Here is a 22,283-nt window from a genome sequence, read left to right on the forward strand (position 1 = left end):
TTGGCTTCTGAGTCTTGGCTAAGCCACAAATCTCTTAATGTATTTTTGGGATTTATGAGCAGTGGTATGTAGTGGCCTGACACCACATTTGTTAACAAGCCTGAGCAGAGTGAATGAGCACCTCCAGTGCACCTTTGGAGACGTGAAGATGATGGCTCATGAGCTTCTCCAAGTCAAATGAGAGTTCTTGGTACAAGTTTTTTAGTTAGCTTTCTAGTATTATCTGCCGTGTGTTCTTCTATGCTTTTTTACTTATGCACTGTAGCGAGCTGAGTTTGCCTTGCTGATTCCTGTCTCATTTTAGCTCCTGTCTTGGCAGTTGCCTGAACCATAGAATATGGAGAGAGGCATTAGTTCTCTGTTCCTTGTTTATTATTCAGAATTGATACTGTTTGCAGTCTTCTGTTGCTGAACTTGCTTACCATAGTACTTAATGGTTTGTGTAGTAAAAATTCTGGTGTGCTGGCAAGATATTTTGGTCTGTTTGTTTATCTTAACTTTTTTTCCTTGTAGTAAGAACTTTGTAGTTCTTAATAAGATGCTGAATAAATACTACTAAAAAGCACTAGACTGTATTGCTGGCAGTGTTGAAAGTGTAGAGCAGTCTTCTGCTATGCTCCTGACATGAGTTTTTAGGACAACTTGACTTTCCCTGGTAGGTATTGCGGTTGGACTCTATGATCTTAAAGGTCTTTTCCAACCTAAATGATTCTGTGTATTGAAAATACTTCGCTTCTCTTGAAGTAGAAAAGTGGAATCAAAACTAACATGGAAAAAGCAAAATTCTATTACATGAATCTGTAATGACACTTACTTGGTGTACCCTGGAGATGAAACACCCCAGAGCTAGTAGAGCTTTATATACATATATACATAGGAATGGCTTATGTAATTAATTTCCTGGACAGTGGCAATTAAGGTTTCTAGTTCCAGGTCTAAGCTTTAGAAGATTTGTCCTCTAAAGACAAATTTGACCTTCTTTCCATAATATTTTGGGTAGACAATATTTTCGTTTCCCAGGCTAGAAAGCTTAATTTCTCTTCACACTGTTGCTAGAAATGATCTTGTGCATCCTCCCAGTCTTATTACCTATAAAATTAAGTGAGATATTGAACTAATGAACCATCGAATACCCAAAAGTGTTAAGTCTGCCAAAGAGGTAAGTTAGAGGGATGAGGCAGTTCAGCAACTGACTTGGTGGTTTTCTGATGACACTGTCCCCAGTAGTAGCTGCATTAGACCTTTTGGGCTTTCACACCAAGGTCTGAGCTGCAGATAAGTGGGATGCTTGAAGTCAGGTGTCATTGTTAGTCATCTTTTTTGGGGTACTGTTCAGTTCTGCTACCATCTGCAGTAACAACATTTATCCTGAAATGACACTGTAGTGTGCATATTTATATAATGCTGGTTGTTTGTTTTTTCAGACACATGATGAACCCACTGATACAAGATACGGCTAGCTAAACAGCTATAAAATGCCCAAATTTGGGTCTACAAAAACAGTTCAAGTTGAAAATTCTGACAGTGATAGCACCATGGTGGAAAAACCAACTGCAAGAAAGGTAACAAATTTATATTCATGTCCATTTAATTTCAGTGAAATGAAGAGCATGTGTTCTATCATTATTTTTGTTACTGTAACGGGAAGAAATAAATATGAATCTCTATTGTGATATCTTGAGTGCAGGAAAAAAAGTAAGCTTTTATATGGCTTTAACCGTGAATTAAACCAGGGAACAGAATTTATGCCTTTTATTGTAACTTGCAACTTAATTCAAAAGGGAGCTGGACACATTTGGTTTGTTTGATGTAAGTTAGTGCATAGTTTCCATATCTTACATCGTATGAAGTCTTTATACACTCACAAGAAAAATGATTCATATTTTATTTAATTTTACAGTGTCTTACTCTCTGTAACAAACATATGAAACATTTCTGAAGGCCTGTGACAGAGCGCAGACCAATGAACAAATATAAGTTTCTTATATTCCTTTGTAACACAGGGACTTGTTCCCTCTGTTAGGAGGACTTGAAAGCCAAATGCTGCAGAAGGGTTAAGAGTAACTCCTGTACAAAGGAGTTACAAAACTTTGTACAGGGAGTTACAAAACTTTTTACAAAAAGTGTTGGAGAATTAAGGAATATGCAAGCTCCAGCAATACTGAAGGGTGGTTTGTTGTTTATAAATGTGAAGTATCCTATCATTTTCAAACTTCTGGAGCCAAGTTGCAAATAACCCAGTTCTCTGTTTTGTCTGCCTAGTACACTTGTACAGTAGACAAGTTTATCTGTAGTACTAATGAATAACGAAAGATAGCATAATATTCTCCATTGTGAACGATGAGTTGTATATTGCCCTAAGGAGAGAGAATCCATTTATCTCCCAAATGATGTTTAAAACTGTTTTCTCTGGAAAAGGAGATCATGTGTGTGTGTGGTCATACTTACTGTTACTATTTTGTTGAAGTCTGTATTCTCTGTAAGACCGGTTAATGAATGGATATAACACACGGAGAGAGGAAAAAATAGGAAAAGATGAGAAGATACAGCATCTGCTTCAAACTGTTTGTCTTCTGGAAACATTCATAGAAAACATTAGAGTTTTAGTCTCTTCCCAGTTTGTTTTATGGGTCCCAGTAAAGTGAGGCAAAGGTAGTTGTTTCTGCTAGCTGTGTTGAACTGCTTCGATACGAAGAGGAAGATAGCAGGGTAAAACGGGGAAAGAAAATTGGCTTACTAGTAAAGGGATGAAAAAATGCTGGGTTTTTTGTCGTTGTTTTGTTCTCATCCTTGTTTGGGATATGGTCAAGTTAATTGAAGTGTCATTCAACACTGGGATTAAGGGGGGGAAACTCTGGGGCCTACAAGCAGCAAGAACAGGAAGGCTATTACAATGAAATTTAGTGGTATTCAGTACTGCCTTTTTATTCACTTGTAAATAAGCTACAGTTTGTAAGGTTTTTAAGTAATTTATTTGACTAAAAAAATATTTTCTGGCTTTATAAACTCTTGTTATCTTGACACTTCAGTATTTCTGAAAAAAGCTTTTGACAAAGGAAAATCTTGAAGACAACAGCTGCTCATGCTAGGAAAACTGACTTAACATTTTTTTCAAGCTTTATTTTTGTTTTTAATTTAAAAAAAATCTATAACACAGAGGTTAAAATGAATTTTCATCTTTTGTTCACTTTCATCAAAGCAAAAATAGTGGGTTTTCTGGAATGTGTCAGTTTTTAAGTTTTCCTTTTCCCTGTTTCTCTGCTAAAGGTATGGCTTGAAATGCTTGGAATGCATTTGTTTGTAGGTTTGTATGTATAGAAATAGATTATAATATTTTTATAGTGCAGATTACTTTCTTCCTTTGTAGGCTTTGAATTTTACATACAAATTGCTCTGCAATCTGAGTTAAAAAAAAAAATCAATCAAAATCAAGAGTTTACTTCTGAGGCCCCTTGTCCTCCTCACTCTCCACCTCTGACTCCCCCTCACCTCCTCTCCCTGTTGCTTGCTGCCATAGTAGAAAACTGGTGCTAGTTTCCAGAGTGGCTGTTGAATCTGCAGCCACTGCCAAAGGAACTGCCTTAGCAGTGATCCGTGTGCCCAGTTTAGTATTTGCTGGTTGTCCTGACACCTTCCTCTCCAGTAATCTCCTGCCTCTGATCTACTAATAACAGTAGCAGTTACGTCTGCTGAGTCATTTGAACCCCCTTACCCTGCAACCTCTGCAAGTTAGGTAATCTGCTGAAACAGATATGTGTAGTGCTCTTTCACCAGAAGAGGATATGAATCCATATGAAAACATGAGTAACTTTTTCCAGGGAACAGAACAGTGAACATGGTATCATTTATTTAACCACCAGGAAACACAGCAAATTTTAATTTGATTTAGAACGGAGTAAATTAACATTCTATTTTTAATGGTCGCATAAAACCCTTTCATTGTCATATTGGTTTGGGTGAAGGTTTCTCCTTAGCTGGCTGCTCTAACAAGGAAATGCTTGTTGTTGAGGCTGATCACCAGTACAGAAATTAGAAGTGTGGATAAATGTGCTAGGTTCAGATTCTACCTTGCCTGGTATTTGAGATTAAGATGCCAGTGAAGGCAGGATTACTTAGAAGAGTAAAGTCTGGGGGAAGATGGAAGTTTGACCAAGGACATATGTATGGAAACGCAATGGTGGACTAATTAGATTGATACCAAACAGTAAACTGATAAACTGCTTGCACTGTTACGTTCAGTCTTGCTCGCCTCGCTAGCCACCTTGGCACAATATACGTGAGATTAGAATAATGTAGGATTTGGTTTGGGGATCGTATGGTATAAATTGATATATGTAATATTGAAAATGTGAGATCCTAAATAAAATTATAGAATTATTTACATGTTGCAGTTAATATTCCTGTATTCAGGTTTTTAGCATAATAAATACAGTTAGGTTGCTTTTGTCATATTTTGAGAAAATTGAATACATGGTTAAGCTGTTAAATAGTCACTTAGAACAATTTGTGTGACTGTTTTTAACACATGGACAAGTAATTGTCAGCAGTGTTTAGCTGGCCCTTGAATAATCTGCAATCTTTTCACCACATTAGAAAATATAAACAAAATATTGCCAAAATGTAATAATTTTAATTCAGCCTAGAAAATTATTTAAAATTCAACAGACAATATGGTAAGAGTAAAATTTGAGTTTGAACAACATAAAATCATAAACTCAAATCTGTATTGCACACACAGGCGTAAAACTCGGAAGTGAAGATTGACCAGGCCAAATCAACAGTGACAATTTTAAATTAAATATCTTCAGGAAGTAGTGGAAATGTCTGTAAAGCAAATAAGGATTTTTCTCAATATGTAAATATTTGCAACCATGAATTTAAAACCAATAGTCTGTGAAACATTAGTACTTATGAAAAAGTTATGGGTTTGTTAACCTAACGTAATTGATGTAAGGAAGTACTGATGCTGCAGGTGAATGGGATACTGAAGTAAAACTTTTGCTTTAGTGGCATTGTGATATGGAAGTGTCTTGATTAATCTGGAAAATACCTCTTGTCCACACACTTTTCTCAGTATTGTGCAACCAGTGAATGACCATTCACTCTGCTGTCAGAGATGCCTGTGTCTTTTATTAGCATGAAAAGACCCTGAGGTCATCAACATTCAGATAATTGCAGTGGTCCTTAGTACAAAAAATGCATTCTAATTGTATTCTTCACGTAGCTTTGGCTCTTTACTTTTCCTGTAGAATGGTACAGTCAAACAACTTCTGCACTTTGCTATGTAAGCTTGCTCTTACTTGCTTCTGTGTCCGCTTTGTTATTGAAACAGAAATGTCTTTGAACTACTCGTGGAGCTTAATCTCTATGACTGTACATGAACAGAAGAGAGGTAGTTTAATTATTGGTGTTCCCTTATATGTTCATAGATGCATTGTAGGCAGAGGATGCCTAATGTGAAATAATGTTCACACAAAACAGTGTATTTACAAACGAACAGTAATGTTAAAGGATACCAATCCCTAAAAAATTCCTCATTCTTCTCAAAATAAAAACTGTAATGGCCTAAATATATGGTGTAAGACTATTCCAATTGTTAATATATTAAGATAAAAGAAAAAACACTTGCAGGATTTGTTTTTCCTAGTTGATATAATGTTTAGCTCTTAGTGGTTGTGCACTCTTAGCTGTTGACTGAGGAACATACTAAAGTTACTGTTGTTATGAGACTTAATCTTTCATATTTGTTCAGTGGAAGTTAATGTTTGTTATGCTGTGCTAGCAACCAGTAACTAGGTATGTGAATCAGCTATGTGTTCAGGTCTTCTGAGAGCTTAGAAAAATCATTAGGAATGACATCCTGTTAATAAGCTGAGTTTATATCATATATGCCTTAGGATACATGTATTTTTATTTCAGTTGCTCGTCTTGGGAGCATAAAATAAATAAAAAATTGTAAGAGTGTGTGCAGCGGATAGACCATTTAGTGTTTGCATGAGATATTTTATAAAGATAAGAACATAATGAAATTTTAATTTATCTGAATTTGTACTTTAGAACTTAAATGGCCAAAACTCAGGAAGCAAATGATAGATATGTAGTCCAAAGGAGGAACACATTTGGAGTTTGTAAGAATTAACTTTCTTCTTAGACGAGTCCAACAACAGTGCCATTTTAATACCATGCAGAACACGCTTCAGTATGTAATTATCTCTGATAGGCAGAAAAAGAGCACTTATTCTCCCGGGGCTTAGTACATCTGCTAGATTATATGGCACTCTTGTCTCCTTTTGTGTATTGTCATTGATTGTAGTGGTACCAGACAATAGAGCTGGAATGGGATATCAAGAGATTGTCCAGGCTGCTGTTTGTTAGCCTTCTGAGACGGTTTCTGTTGAACAGATTAAAAATGTGTTCCTCATCATAGCTCACTAGTATGGTTTTGTTGACAGAGAAAATTCTTCCTTGTTCCTACATCCTCCAGTGAGGCATGCATTAAATGTTGAGACATGCAGATCCAGTTCATCCATTTGCCCCAGAGTAGAATAAGCTGTACTCGGTTCTTGACAGATGTTTGCCTGACCTTTTCTTTAAAGCCTTGACTGATGGGAATTCCAGTCTCCTTGGGCAGTCTATTCTGATACTTAATTATGCTGACTGGCATAGAGTTAGATACTTAGTAGAAGGATAAATAACCTTTGCTTGTCTCCTGTTGCAATCTAAAGCCATTAAATGTTTTCTAACTGTAGTGGACATGGAGACTATGTAATGCCTTTCTCTTTGCAGCAATAGTTTATGTATCTGAACATTATCATGTCTTTGGTGTTTTATTTGATTAGCTGTTTTCACTTTAAATTAATGAACCTCTTTAGAAAGTCCACAGCTATTCTAAGTTACAGGTTGCTTTATAAAAGACAACAACTTTGTTCTGCGTTGATTCCATAGATCACATTAAACTAATACGTAGACCTATTCATGCTGAATTTTGAACCTTGCTTTGGACCCTGAAAAAGAGATGTCCATGCTGTTGCAGTGACCAGGAGTAGTTGGAACAGTGAATGCTCACTCTTTAAGTTGAAATGCCTGTTATAACCTGCAGGGTTTGCTACCTCCTCTTGCCTTCCTTTACTTGAAGTTGAATTCAGGAGGCTGTTAAGAGTTTTGTGGCTTTTCATGTGGGGTCTTGTGATTGTACAGTTAACTATTTTTATCAATTTGTAGAACCTTGGTTTTATCCTGGCTTTTCCCGTTTTCTTTTGTATTTAGACTGTTTTTCAAATTCGCTAGTCATTTCATTTTCCCTTTGCCAGTGCTCTTTGCTTCTCCCTCTCTCCTGGTTGTGATGGTGTCTGCATATCTACTTGCATCTCTATTTCAGCATTGTCACTGAGAATACTAAATAGCATTGACTTTATACAGACTTCTCAAACACCCTGTTCATTGCATCTTTTGGGTTGGAAAGTCCACCACTGGTGGTGGCTAAATGTTTATTTCCACAATAGCTAAGGAACAAAATATTCTCATTTTTCAGTTCTGTGTTTTATGTGTATAGCCTGTTCTTTCATTTTCAATGCATCTTTATTTATCTGAAAGTATGCATTTTGAACTGTCTCTCCTCCTAATTAGATCATCACAAAATTAATATTCAGTGATTATCAAAAAAGTAGTGTATCAGTCATAACATTTAACATAATGCATATATACGATTTAAGAATAAGAATAAATGTAAAGCTATCAAACTATTTAAGCAGCTTGTGTCTCTTTGTGAGCACCTACCAATGTATTTTACTGATTAGCACTAAAAAAGTGATTCTTTTTAAGAATGATTCTTTTTAAGGATTACCAACCCCAAAAAGTTTGTCCTTTTTTTTCTACAGAACAAGTTGAAACCAATGTTTCCTGCTTAGGAATTTTAAATTATTTTTAATTGATCCTTTCTATTGCGTAGTATAGATAAGATAATATTCTAGAGAAAGCAATACAATTTTAATACTACTTTATCATATTGTGGGAAATTTATATATGTACATATGAGAAATAACTTGATTGTTTGGAACGAGGGATGAGAGAGCTCTTGGTGAGATTGGGCTGAAGTGGGGAAACTCTTACATGTAGTGGAAGAGATTAGAATGGGCTTAATGTTCGGATCTGCTCTTGTCAACTTATAGATGCATTTGCAAATGATCACTTGTGTTAGATTGATTAGCTTCTTTCAAAAGTAATAGCACAGAGACTTTATCTCCCAGGGGCTTAGGGGAATCTTAAGGGGTTTTAGATTTCTAAATTTTCTTGTTCTAGCATGTAAGAAAAAGGCTGGGGGGGGTGTTTGTTGTTTCCTTTGGGGTTTTGCAGGAGGGCTGGTTTTGGTTTTGGTGTGGGGGTTTTATTCTGTGTTTTGGTTTGTTTGGGGGTTTGGGTTTTTTGTTTGTTTGTTTGTTTTCCCCCCAGGTTTCCAAACACAGAGCGAAGACAGGTTTTCTCTTCTCTGGGGGCATCAGCCTTTTACTTCAGGAATTCTGCTGACATAGGCTGATCCCTTCTTTGTGATTTCCCTGGGACAGATATTTGTTGTCTGTAGAGTTTGTTTGCAGGTTCTTTTTGTAATCACTTCTACCTACCCCTTTGGAAACAGTTTAAATTCAGAGTGTCAGATGATATAATCAAACTGCTCTTGTTACCTGTGTTTGTTTTTAAATAAAGGAAGGGTGCTCTTGAGAATAGTACCTTTACTTGGAGTTATTTTCTAGTTTTCCTCTAGTAAGAATAAATCCTTTAACTTCTTGCTTCAAAAGTACCAAGGAGCAGCCTTTTGTTTTTCTGATTGGCAAGTAAGTGTATATGCCTCTTCTACCTTTAGAAAATGAATCTGTTAGTGGTTTCATCCGATCATCTGTTAAGAATGATATAAAGCTGTGGAGTTGTGATAGCTGACGTAGATGGATAATGTATTTCTGCAACATGTAATGAACAGAAGACGTTAGGTCTTTACATTGCATGTTGATTGGTAGGCCAAAATATTCGGGTTTGTAGAGGGTTCTCTCAAGCAGTCTTCTCAGTAGCCTGCTATCTTTTACATACTGTAACCTCCTGTATTATCAAAGTAATCAAACATAAGTTAATATTGTGCTTATCTGGGTTTTTCTCTGTTTATCTTGAAATACATTTTACAAGCGAAAAATCCCAGATTTATGCAACTAAAAATTCCAAATAGCTTGTACCTATTTTTTCTAAATTTGATACCAGTTTAAAAAGTTTCTTCATAGATTTTCTGAGTTCTTAGTAAATTTTGCATTAGAAAATGAAACACTACACTATTATTCTTGTTGAAATAGAAAGGGAGTTCTGTATGAATGGATTACGGGGTGGGGGTGGAGGCAGGGGATGGTTGTTAGAGGGTTTTTTGTTGTTACTGTGTTACTAGTCACAGTCTGAATTGCAGTGGGGGCTTTTAATGTGATTGTTATGTTATGGTCAGGGAAGGAAATTGGGATGGTCATTCAGACTTAGCAAATTCTTGTCCAGTTTGTGGTGTTCCTTTGCTTATTAATCAAGGCTCTACTAGTGAACAGCAGTTCTACAGTGATGTATCTGGAAGTAGAAATAACACAGAAGATACTCATTTTAAAAAGGAAGAAATGCCATTGATTATTTTTAGTAAGGTTACTTTAAAAGTTTTTGAATAAACTACATAATACACATACATACATACATGCACATACATTCTCACATAGCAGTCTTTTCAGTCTGTATACGTTGTAAGACTATTCTGCTTTATGCAAAAATTACTTAGTATACTTTTTATTTATATTAGAGCAAGGACAAGATTGCATCCTACAGCAAAACTCCAAAAGTGGATAGGAGTGATGTGGGGAAGGAGATGAAAGAAAAGTCTTCCATGAAACGTAAACTTCCTTTTACTATTAGTCCATCCAGAAATGAAGATCGCAATTCAGACACAGGTAGAACCTTTTTATTTCCTTAACTAATTATTTGTTGGTAAAATACGTCCTAATTTAATTAATTGTATATTATGTTTTTTATATTGATTATTTTTTTCCCTATAAAAAAGGATACTAAGTATAAAAGTTGCTTGCTTGCTTCTGATTGTTGCATCTCAGTCTGATAGGCTTTCATCCTATTATTAGCAAGAGCTAGCATGCCAGCATAGTTATCTACGTTTTCCAGTTGTTTCCTAACTTCATTCTTTTGCTTCTATTTTAGTAATAAATGTCTTTTCATTGTCATCTCTAGAGGTCCATTTGCTTAAACACACAAACTGATTAAAAGACATGTAAATGCCTCAATCTGAGACACAGCTGTCAGCCTTTCGTAGTCTTTTTTGGGGAGGGAGAGTGGGAAAGATTGGTAGATGTACTGTCCTCCATATAAGAGAGAAGGTTGCTAAGGATATGGAACTACCTAAACTCACCACGGAGAGTGAACTTTTCTTTCAGTCTAAGCTCCTGTGATCTATTCAGGATACTTTTTCTGCACAAGCTGGTAGTTCTTCCTAACTTAAGCATATTCTATTAGAACTGATTTCAAGACTTCAAAATACTATTCTTCACATGGCTCTTTTCAAATCAAGATGGAGGGGCCTGGATGTATTCCAAGAGTACAGTTATCTCTGAGTTTAGGTAATTAGTTATCTATATCATAGTTCAGTAATAGTTCTGTTGGTAGCAAGACAATATCCATGCCCTCTGGAGGGCCACCAGAAGGCACGTTCCCCAAATTTGTCAGAGGCTCAGTACTACAGTTTCTTATACAGTGCTCATTGTATATTTGAATATTTTCATAAATGGGTAATTCCCTTAATATGCTTAGGTTTAAATGCAAGATATAAGTATATACCTCAGTACATGTTTAATTTTTGTCCAGGATTGATTTAATGCAGAAGATTTGGCTCCTGGATATTACAGACATATTTTTGTTATTGTAAAGGGAATATAGTATGAAATCCAAATTTGAAACAGTCACATTACAAAACAATACTCTTGGCTTTAGATCTCTGTTTTCAATGGTTTCATAGAATTATAGAGTCTTACACTATTCATGATACCACTTGATTCTGAAAAGACCATGTATAAATTAGAAGTATGCTCCCAGCATCTGCTTTATTAAATTTATTGCTTGGTATTAGACCCTAACTGTTTTTCATAATGGAAATAAATATATTTAGAAGTAATGTTTAACACTTGTCTAATGTTTTCTGTGTTGGAAATCTTTTGTCATCTCTCCCCACCCCCATCAACTTTAAATAATTCATTGTCGCAGCATCTTGTAAGGTAATGTAATTTTTTTGTGTTTCTCTTGCTATAGCGTCTATTGTCACAGTGGCCACAAACAAGATGGATTACTCTAGGCACTTAGACATGCACAAAAAGACAATGCGCACACTACAAAATCTTTTTGTTACAAGTTGTAGCAGGGAGATGAAATAAAAAGTTCAAGTAGGGGCAAGAAATACTTAATATAACAATAGAAGGCAAATAGCTTTTAACTACTGTGTAGCAAACATAGCTTGTTGTCCATTTCATTACTGCTGAGGTAAGTAGGTAAGAGCAACTACCCCATTTCACAGATAAGGAACTTTGTATATAAGCTTTCCACAAACTTTACAGGCAGGAACATTACTAGGATGAAAAAACAGTTCTTATAATGCTGATTCTGTACCTAACCAATTAGATTAGACCAGTGGGAATTAACCACTTTGGTGCCAAGTTTGGCACTGACATGGATTAGGACTGACATCAGTGATCATGAAATGCAGTGCTGCTTCTGACACAAACTTGGCATTAGACATTGAAAAGGTTTGCCATCACTGGACTAAACTGTTACCTCTGACAGAAGTGTCTCCATGCTAACTATGTACAGAGAATGGCAAGTGTTATTTGAGAAGGAAGAAAGTAAGTTTTTGGAGATGAGAGTGTAACCAGAGACAGAGGGAAAAGAAGAGGTGATGAAAAGCTTCTTATCAGCTAGTAGTGCTAGTGTTTAAAATAAATAAATAAACAATCCCAGTTTTCTTCTGATACTTTGTGAAAATCTGGAGTGGTATTCTAGGGAAATGGTCAAAGGTTGTGTATACGATTCATAATTAGAAAGATTCTGAAAAAATATGTGGTACTACTCTATTCTTCCTGCTGTCCGTTACAGTTCCAGGATGTATTTTATCCTTTTCCTATAGTTTTATTTTTAATAGTCTTCCAATATGTTTGGTTTTTTTTTCCGGAGTTCAGAATAGCAAAAATGTTACTGCTTTGCTAAATAGTTTCTCTGTAACAGAATATAAGACCATTGAGTTTGATTTTTCAAATGCTTTTAAAGATTTAGGGTCTTCTAAAAATGTGTCTGGGTGAACAAAAATCAAGAAATGCCATAAGAAGTAGGTCTAGGATTAAAAATTTAATTTAATTAATGGTTTAATTTAATAAATTGCTTATCTCCAAGATACATGCTAGGGTTGCAGGCTGATTGTAGAAACCTCATGATAATTTGGTTTCATCCTGTTTAGGCAGGTAGATCAGTCAAAGAATGGGAATACCTAGTTGTTAGAGCTTTACATCATTAGAGCTGTCTTGGTTCTATCTCCAGAGTATTCATCCATGAACTAAGATTTTGTCTCTTTTGCTTTATTTTTGTAAAAATTGCCCCCTGCAACTCCACCTCTTGCTCCTTTTCGTGGTGGTTTTTTTTTGCTTCAGGTATTGTCTAGAAACTATAAGTGATAACGAACACAGACAGCCAAACTGAATGTTAATTTGGAAATAATTTTTGAAATTTGATTCCTACAAAACTGTACATAAAGTAAATTTTACGCCCAGTCAGTTTTGGCAAGACTGAAATCAAACAGCATTTGTAGTGTTCCATAAGAGTCTAGAACAATTCTAGTCCTCCTGTTTACCTAAATTTAGATTTAAATCAGTGTTTTTGCCTAAGAAACTGCTGCAATAAATTAGAATAGAATAGAATCATTTAGATTGGAAAAGAGCCTTAAGATCGTTGAGTCCAACCATTATCCTAACACCGCCAAGTCCACCACTAAACCATGTCCCTAAGTGCCACACCTACACGTCTTTTTAAATACCTCCAGGGACTGTGACTCAACCACTTCCCTGGGCAACCTGTTCCAATGCTTGATAACCCAACTATTTAATTAGTATTAAGTATTTTCAGATTTAGCCTTTGGGTTACTTTCTTAATAATTTCATACCGGTTAGGACCGAGTCCAGTTGCTTAAATGTAGTCATGCAATGCCGGTTGAGATGCCTGCAGTAGCTGAGAAGTCTGCACAGGGCTGAGAGATAACGTGAGTCACAGGAGACCTGTGGCCTTCTGAAGAGACCAGTGGGATAACGACAGCACCTGAAATTGCACTGCAGGCCTGTCTTTAAGCAACAGTGTCCTGTTCTCAGTTTCTTTTGTTGTGCAGGGTTGTGTCTGTTATAGTGTCCTGGTTTGGATGGCTAGCCTACTGAGGGCTCTGTTATCACATTCCCATTCTTTGATCAGAGCAACCACAAAAAGCTAATACAATATATACATACTGCAGTCAAATTTACTTATGCTGCAAATTTTGCAGTATAGCTTTAACCCGTATTTAAGTTAATCTTATGAAGGATTCTACAGACAAGCTTTGATTAAGACTGGTAGAATTGGTGGTGGAAGGAGAAGCATTTTTCATACCTTTTTTTAATAAGTGCTCTGATTTGAAGTGTCCCAATCCAAAAACATAATTTGGTTGAAAACCCATCACTTATTTAGACTACTTAAATAGCATTATTTAAATTTTGTTGATTTATTTAAATTAATCTGGTTATTTTTAAATAACCTCTGATGTGGTTATCAGAATAAGAACAATAGGCAAGTGCTGCTTTTAGAAAGGACAAGTTTGTTGGCTTTCTCTACCTTATTAGTCTGAAGAGAGAAATTTGAATTTTTCATAATAATTAAACATAACTGCAGATTGGAAAAATCTTGTCATTGTGAAGATAAACATAGCCTTTTTTTTTGTAGTCTTGTTACACAGTTGATTATTCAGGAAGAACAACAAGAGTTACAATTACACTGAATGTGCTAATTTGTTGATCTTTCCTTGGAAATTATGTTCTCTAGATTTTCTGTTTATAGTAGCATCTTGGTTTTGTTTTCTGACCCCTTCAATTTCTGTCTTTAAAGTAGTCCAAACATGGCACAGTCATATTTCTTTTAGCATTTAATTGACATCCAGCAAAGCAAAACAACTGACCTCTTTATGTTCCATGTGTACATCATAGTAACACAATTTCTATACTTGTGCTTCCCATAGTTACAGAGGTTAGTGGGGCTGTTAAAGGGACCGTTTACACACTGTGTTACTGCTTGCTGGATTTGGACTTATTGTTCAACTATTACAAGTTTCTTTAACTGTTGTTTGGGCTAGAGGCAGGAAAGTGGAGGTGGTTTTGTCTGTGTGTGTATGTGTGTGTTGTTCTGGTTAAATAAATATGCCATAAACTTGATTAATTAGGTATCACAATAGTACCTTGATATCTCTACAGTGTACAGTATACTGTGAAGTCTGTTCATCACATTCTAATCTTTCTCTTTCACTGAGGATAGGAAGCAGCAGTCAATCACGATGTGTTTCTCTTTAAAATAACTTCAGTCAGATTACCACAATCACAGATTTCAGTAACTCTGTCTCTCTTAACTTTGTCATCTGCAGAATTGATCGTCTTGACCTGTCTTCTACAGTTGTTGGTAATAAGCATATTAGTCTTCTGTTGTATATCACTCAACCTTATAACTTCCTTAGAAGCATTTCTTTGAAGCAGTTAATATTTTAGCTTCTCATGGTCCTATTTCTTCATCCTGTTATTCCTTACAATTTGCAATATGATAGTTTTGCATTAAACCAGATTGTCATGAGCCCTGAAGTTTGAATTTGGTCTTTTTGCTTTGTTTCCTTTATCCACTAAGGTGGTTATTTTACCAAATGGAATATTCTGTTAGTTTGGCATGATTTGTTTTGAGAAATCCACGTTACATTATTTAATAATTTACTTTCCTAAAACATTTAGAAATTACTTGACTGAGAATTTGTAATTTATCCAAATTTAAAAAAATAAATAAATAAAACCACAACAATTATTGGTTGCCTTGGGACATAATCTGTCATGTGTAAGTTCTCCTAAAATAATTGCCGGTGATTCTGATGTTTCTCATGCCAGTATGTTTAAGTACTGTGAGTGAATTGCATGAAGCTCTTCTACAAATAGGTGCTCAAATGCACCTAAATCACTGTTTTACATAACTTAGCTATTTCTAAATCACTTTTTTTAAAGTGTTAGGTGAAAAGCTTACATTGCAAAAGGAAAATCTTAAAAGGAATGTTGTTCAGATAGCTTTGGCTGCATGTTATGAAGGTTATTTAATAAAGATAATTGAACATGAAGCTACTTGAAGAGTTTTGATTTTTATTTTTTTAATAACAAGTAAGAAATTCCCTGATGTTCTGTTTCTAACTGCTGAAGAACACCAAAAAGTGACCAGAAAGTGAATGTAAAAGAAGATATTCGTATTCCATAGACTTTGAAAACAAAATGCTCAAAATCTAAAAAAAAAAAACCAAACACCAAAACCACCCCCCCCCAAAAAAAAAAAAAACAAACCCCACCTAATTGGCTTTAACAGTCGATTTTATACATGAACTTTTACCTAAACTTAATTTCTTAAACTGATACTATTCTTCTATTAGGGAAGTTATTACTGTTCAAATTGTATAAACATTAAGTACACAGCTGTGAAAAGTTTTCTGTTACCAGAAGATAAAGAATAGCTAAAAAGTCAAAGTTCCTGAACGTTAAATTGGTCTTCTCCTGCTAAATAAAGTATAATGTACTGCATGAGGATATTTTTGGAGCAGTGAAAACAAATCTTATAATATTTTCTGCAATAAGCATAATGCGGTTCCCAATAATTTATAAGAATTTTTCTGTGGATTTGTGTAGCTTCTTTATCCACAGTTGCATTGCTGTTTCCCTTGGATTTTTTTTTAAAAAGGTAGTTTTTTACTATCTAATTTTTGTGTGTGTGTGTATAAAAACTTCTCTTTTATATGCCCTGCTTCCTGCTACCCCTTTTGTCTTATGTTGTTTTGTCTTATACATTCAGAACCAGTGCATACACATGAGATCTTGGGGGGGAAAAGCAATAGCCTCTTACAGGACATACTCCAGTAAATGGATTATCAGGTGCACCTGCTGTAGCCCTGAGACTTTTTTTTTAGGTTTGTTGTAATTTTGTGTATTGAACTGTTTAGATTTACTGAAAACACATATGAAGTCTCACATAAATTTTAATAAAATTGTCTTTTTTTTTTTGAGTGGTAAGGGCATAATTACAGTATAACTTGGTGAGAGCAGTTGCATTCTTATTTGGTGCTTTTAATTGGTAAGCTCTAGAAATGCTTTGCAAACACTGTGTTAATAAAAAGTAATAGAAGAATAACTTGCCCCACCACTGAAATGTATTGGAATATGTAGGGGAGGATCTTTCTGTTGTTTGACAACACTAAACATGAGACAGGAGTAATTTGCACTCATTTACTTAATGAGCTTTTCTAACAAAATTATTAAACAAAACCAACAACAACAAAAAAACCCCCAAAACCCAACAGATAAAAATAGCTGGCAAAGTACACTGTATAGTAGAAAAAGTAAAAGCTAGATCATCAAAAGATTTATTTCACTTATTTTGGTATATTATTTTCTCAAGCTGAGCATAGCTATAAAATTGTAAGGAATAATTCAGAATGAAAATGAATGTGTTTTTCAAGAAAAGAATCATGAGCAGTAAATAGTATAAGTTAAGAAACAGCAGATCATGCCAGTCAAACTGAAATGTGGTGTTTTGATGGAAGTACTAAATTAGTCAGTGAAGGGTATGCTGTACATTATCCTTGGAGAGAGAACAGCATATTTGCAGTGAAAAGTTGAAAGTACAATTCCATTGTAGGTTTTCTTTAAATTTTCCTATGCAGACGTTCCACCAATAGGGTAGTGTTGATTTGGATAGTGAATTAATTTTTAGATATTCAGGAGTATGAGATGCATGCAGTTTAGAAAAATCTCATTAATTACTTCCGTAAAAGGGATCTTGGGTCCTTTTTAAACATGATGGATAAATTTGTAGGGGTTTTTTTACTACGTACCTAGGTCTGTAGCTTTCCATTCTTAAAATAGTCTTGCTCATCATTGTTTAGTCTGTAAAATCATGTATTTCTTATTTGGTCACTACGGAATTCAAGATGTGCACTGTTTATGTGCCTTCCTCTGCCTCAAGAGCATTGCATTACTAGGGCCTGTGTATGTAATCAAGCCTAGAAGATGAGATTTAGAGAAGGCTAGGAAGGCAGAAAATGAGTTGAGAGGAAATGAATGACATAAGGAGGGCCACAGAGAGGGCCGAAGGCAGAAGTGGAGAAAATCAAAAGATGAAAAAAGGGTCAGTTTGGGGCTTAATGAAACAGAGAATGGTACATGGTTAGGAACCTCAAATGGACTTAAGCTTCTAAACTGTAATTTTTATGAATTTTTGGCTCTCTGCAGTAGGTTAGCAAAGTTTGCCTCAGTGGAGTCTTCTGTTTTAAGACTTTATGCTTTTGCAGATGACGGTTTTGGTTTGGTTTTTGTTTTAATTAAATTTTTATACAGGTGTTTAAGGTTGAGATTTAGGAAAGGAAACTGGGAGACCAGTATAATCATAGGGACAGTAATAAAAATAAAATCCTCCCCCAACCTTGACTGTAGCTTAATTGCATTTCCACATTTTTTTTTAGTATGGCCCAAAATACTAAGATTAACTAAAACTGGATGAACAGTGCCTCATCAGATGGTAATCAGCCACAGTAAGAATAAGATGAAATAACTTATTACACAGAGAGCTAAAAAGATCAGTGTGGCAACCAGGCATATTTAACTAATAGTAATGATCCCTAACCAAGCCTCAACCAATTCCCAGACAAATTCTAGCATACTAGTATGGCCAAACCAGTCCAACATCTTTTTCTCCTGCCCCCCTTTCATTTATTACATATTCCCCATTGCAATTTTTAGATCTCAGCTTTGTTTCATGTGCTTGCTTTCTTTGTGGGAGTTAGCACATCAGCCAGCCACAGAGGAGAAAGCGGGCAATAGTCATCCTTACTGAATTCTGTCCCAGTCTTTGTGGTCAGTAGTCCAGCCTGGAGGGTGAGTTGGGTTTACTCATGACTGTAGGGTTCAGAGTCCTGTCTGGCTGCTTAAAGGTCTTTTGGGAAGGTGGTCGGTAGGGAAGCTTCCAAAAGGAGAAGAGGGTGTGATAGAGTGAGCAGGTTCTCTGGAAAAACTGATACTGAACCTGGGCTTTTAAGGAGAGCACTAAGGGAATTACTTGCTCAGAGTTTGGAGATGTCATTTTGGTTGAATCTGTTAGAGTACTCTTCAGACCATTCCTTCTTGACACTGGCGGTTAGAAATTTTTTTTAACTCTTTCAAAAATTTTAATTCCAAGTCACTAAATATGGCTTAAGGAACCCTAGTCATATCTTTTACATCCAGTGCATTTATATTCAAGTAGTAATCTTAGGGGCTCTGAAGAAAAAGGTAGACATTATAGATCTAACATGTAAGTAATATAAGCTGCTTACAAAATATAAAATGTTGAATTTGATAAGAACTTGTTAAGAAAGATAATTACAGAAAATGAATGATCTTCATTACATATAAATGCAAACTAATTTGTCTCTAGAAAATACAATTAAACAATAATGACCAGGGAGATCTGTAGAAAATAATTGTACCAAAAGAAGTTTGATGCATTGAGAGTTTGTACTTGTTTGGTGTTAAGATTGTTAAATACTGTTCCAGTTAAAAGTGATTTAGTTGAAGTCAATCACAAATCAGTTGTTTTCTATCATATTTTAATTTAAATGCCTATGTTTGGTTTAGGAGACCTTTATACAGAAAAATGAAGGAAGAACTTTTGAAAAGGATGGAAGACAGACCAAAGTTTCCAGATTACACAAATAAAATCTAGTTTTGAAATTTGTTAAGTATTAAAAAGTTCTCTGATTTCAGAGCATATTTAACCAATCTGAAGATCTGTGAGAGTTTGTAGGTATTGAATAGCTTTAGAAATTATTTGTTTATTCAGACGTGTAATTTTACCTTCTGGTTTAAAACTTGGACATGAAATATTAAACAACTACCGTAAATATTCATAAAAGGAAAGAAGTTATGTATATAAAATAGCTGTATGTTTTTGAAGGATATGAATCTTGGAGAAGAAATTGCTCTAAAGCAAAGTAACGGAATTATTTTGAGAGAAACAATCTTTTATCCAATTATCTAACAAATACCAGTATTAAAAAGTCTTTTCCTAATTTTTAACATGGTGTCTTGAAAGAAGTAGAATAGAGCACAGTCTTGGATCTGTATTCAAGGCTGAAAGTTGACTAGCTGATTTTACAGAATTTTTTAAGCGCTTGACTTGATTCTCTGAAAATTAAAGGTGTGACATATACAGTCTTCCTGCTGTGAAACAGGTTTTTCTTCTTTTAGAATTTTTAGTAACCCTCCTTACATCTTTAAATGCTTTAACTCAGTAGCTTATTATCCTGATATGATTAGAACAGGTAACCAAAACTAATGCAAATGCAGCAAATTAGAGATGCAATTTCTGTTTTTCATCACCTGCCACCAATCACCAGTTCATATACCTTAAAAAGATGTTTTTATTTCTAGAAAAATATTCTGATAGAACAGCAGTTTGAGTTTTTAAATGTTAATATTTCCAGAGAAGGAAGGTCCGGAGAAAAAGAAAATGAAGAAGGATTCTGGAAATAAGAAATCAACACCAGTTAGCATTCTTTTTGGTTATCCTCTGTCAGAGCGCAAACAGATGGCACTTCTCATGCAGATGACAGCAAGAGACAACAGTCCAGGTGATCTTACAAGTTAACAGTTTTCTTCCTCCTGCCTGTTTAATTCTGTCCCAATCAGAATATTCTGAACCCTGCTGGTTTTCAACAATCCTTGTTTTTTATTAAATTTTTTTTAATTATGCATAACCCTGGTAAAACTCTATTGTGCATTGACGAGTAATTTGATGAAAAATTCTTGACCTTCTATATTTATGTGCAAAGCTTTGCATTATGACAGCTGTAACACCTGAAATTCTCTTTTCTTCCTTTGATTATTTTTGCCTCTCAAACAGTGTTCCGCATGCATTAATTAAAACCTTAAATAGTATCTGTTTTTTATGAAGTTTAACTACAGTCTTACTGCCTCCATTTGGAGCAGGATTTTAATTTAGAAGAAAACTGGATCATCTTCTTAGGATTTAATGGGAGAGGGGAGACACCTTGTTTTTAATTCAGAACTTCAAACTTTCCTTGATCCAGTTGTATTTTAAAAAATCTTTATGTATGTATATGTCTACCCGTTTAATGTTTTTACAAATTTGGCATTGAAAAGTGAATGGCTGCATTTCCTTAAGAATTTGGTGCCAGTTACCTAATCTTTTACTATCCTGCTATGTTTAAAATAAAATCTATGTAGAGAAAGGCAAGACAATTTCATGGCAGGAGGAGGTATCTTTAAAAAGGTCCTCAGATTTTGGAATACTTTATGGGGAAAAAAAGGATATTCTTTAGTCTCTCATGCTGGGGAAGTCTACCCTATATATGAAAATCTTTGAGTCCAGGCCCATGGATATGTTCTCAGTTGCCTGAGAGATTAAACTCAAGGAATCATGAAGATAGAAACTGTCGGACTGATATTCTCTAGCTCCCAGTCGCAAATTATAAAGGTTGCAGAAGAATTTGGACTGCCAGTCTCTCTCTCTCTTTTTTTTTTTTTCCTTTCCCCCATCACACCACTAGAAACATTGCCTGAAGTATTGCATACTTGTATTTAAACTGTTATTGAAATAGAACCAAACTGCTTTAGTTAGGGATTTCACTTTTAATTAATAGGCAGTCTTCAATAGAATAATGTTTGAAGGGAAATATTTCAGCTAGAATTCTATTATTTCAGTATATATTTATATTCATAAAGCACCTTTTTTTGTCAGAAGCATATATTCTATCAAATATATTAATAACTTTAATTACAGAAGATAATATTTTAACTCCCTGTAACCAAAGACTACCAGAAAAATACAATACAGGCTGACTTACTGCAGTTTCTCCTTCTGTGTAATTCTGGCTTTGTGGCTTTCCTTATTTTTGAGAAACTTTAGTAATAGTAGTTTACTGTCCAGTGCACCCAAAAACATTTGTGGTGGCACAACTGCGAAAGTGCAGGGAGTACAGTGCACAACCAGAAATTCCTTAAACTGGCATCCCACTACATAAAAATACAGCGGAAGTGTGCTGGAGGAAGGGGAAGCAGGGTAGTTACTGATCTGCATGGTGATGCTTTGTCTTGTTTCAGCAGAATTTGTACCAGAGTATGTGAACCTTTTATTTTGGATAGACTTCATCTGTCCTCAAAACCTACTTTAAAAATAGTGAGACTTTGCAAAACACCCTTTTGTACATTGCAAATGGGCATTGTATTGATACAACGTGAAGTGTCAAATACATCCTTTATTTAAATATGATTATTCACTGATAATTGTAGTCTTTGAATACAACTGTTAAATAACTTCGTGACCATTTCAAAACTTATTTTGTAGATTCCACCTTAAATCATCCCTTACAAACAACACCAACACAAAAGAAAACTCCAAGCTCCTCTTCAAGACAAAAAGACAAAGTTAACAAGAGAAATGAGCGAGGGGAAACTCCTCTACATATGGCAGCAATTCGAGGGGATGTTAAACAGGTTAAGGAGCTAATCAGTTTAGGTGCAAATGTGAATGTAAAAGATTTTGCAGGTAAGTTGATACATGTTCTCTTAACTGTACGAATTAAATATTACTGCTGAAGTTGTTGTTAGAGGTGTAATTTCAGTTCATGCTATATGCAAATGCAAAATATAACAAAATTGATCGGAAATTTTCAAATCATGTTTTTATTTCTGATGGCAGTGGTAGTACTGGGACACTGTAGTACATAGTATATTATTAGAATGGTATAATAATGCCTGGACGTTTCAGTTGTGGCCAGGGCCTTTGTACACTAGGCGTATGTAAAAATACGTGTGCACGCTTGCTGAACTTTGTAGAATTATACTAGGCAGTAAAGTCAGTAACTGATAATGGGATTGTAGCTGTGTGAGGAGATGCAAAGTTTAGTAACAGTGAAGGTGGTA

The 22,283-nt window shown here is 35.1% G+C and overlaps 1 protein-coding gene across 3 annotated transcripts in view; it reads left to right on the forward strand.

Moving 5' to 3' along the window:
- Window positions 1-22,283, forward strand: part of ANKRD12 (ankyrin repeat domain 12) — a 69,320-nt gene that overhangs the window by 19,162 nt on the left and 27,875 nt on the right. The window contains exons 2-5 of one of the 3 annotated variants that reach the window (XM_072852733.1): window positions 1,425-1,562; window positions 9,812-9,959; window positions 19,823-19,969; window positions 21,706-21,906. In XM_072852733.1, the coding sequence (XP_072708834.1) occupies window positions 1,476-1,562; window positions 9,812-9,959; window positions 19,823-19,969; window positions 21,706-21,906 (583 nt within the window). In that variant the 5' untranslated portion in view covers window positions 1,425-1,475. Of the gene's footprint in view, window positions 1-1,424; window positions 1,563-9,811; window positions 9,960-19,822; window positions 19,970-21,705; window positions 21,907-22,283 lie in introns of those variants that run through there. The other 2 variants (XM_072852735.1, XM_072852736.1) reach the window with 2 other exon arrangements.

The sequence above is a fragment of the Ciconia boyciana genome, chromosome 2 (genome assembly GCF_034638445.1).
Source record: "Ciconia boyciana chromosome 2, ASM3463844v1, whole genome shotgun sequence".
NCBI lineage: Eukaryota > Metazoa > Chordata > Aves > Ciconiiformes > Ciconiidae > Ciconia > Ciconia boyciana.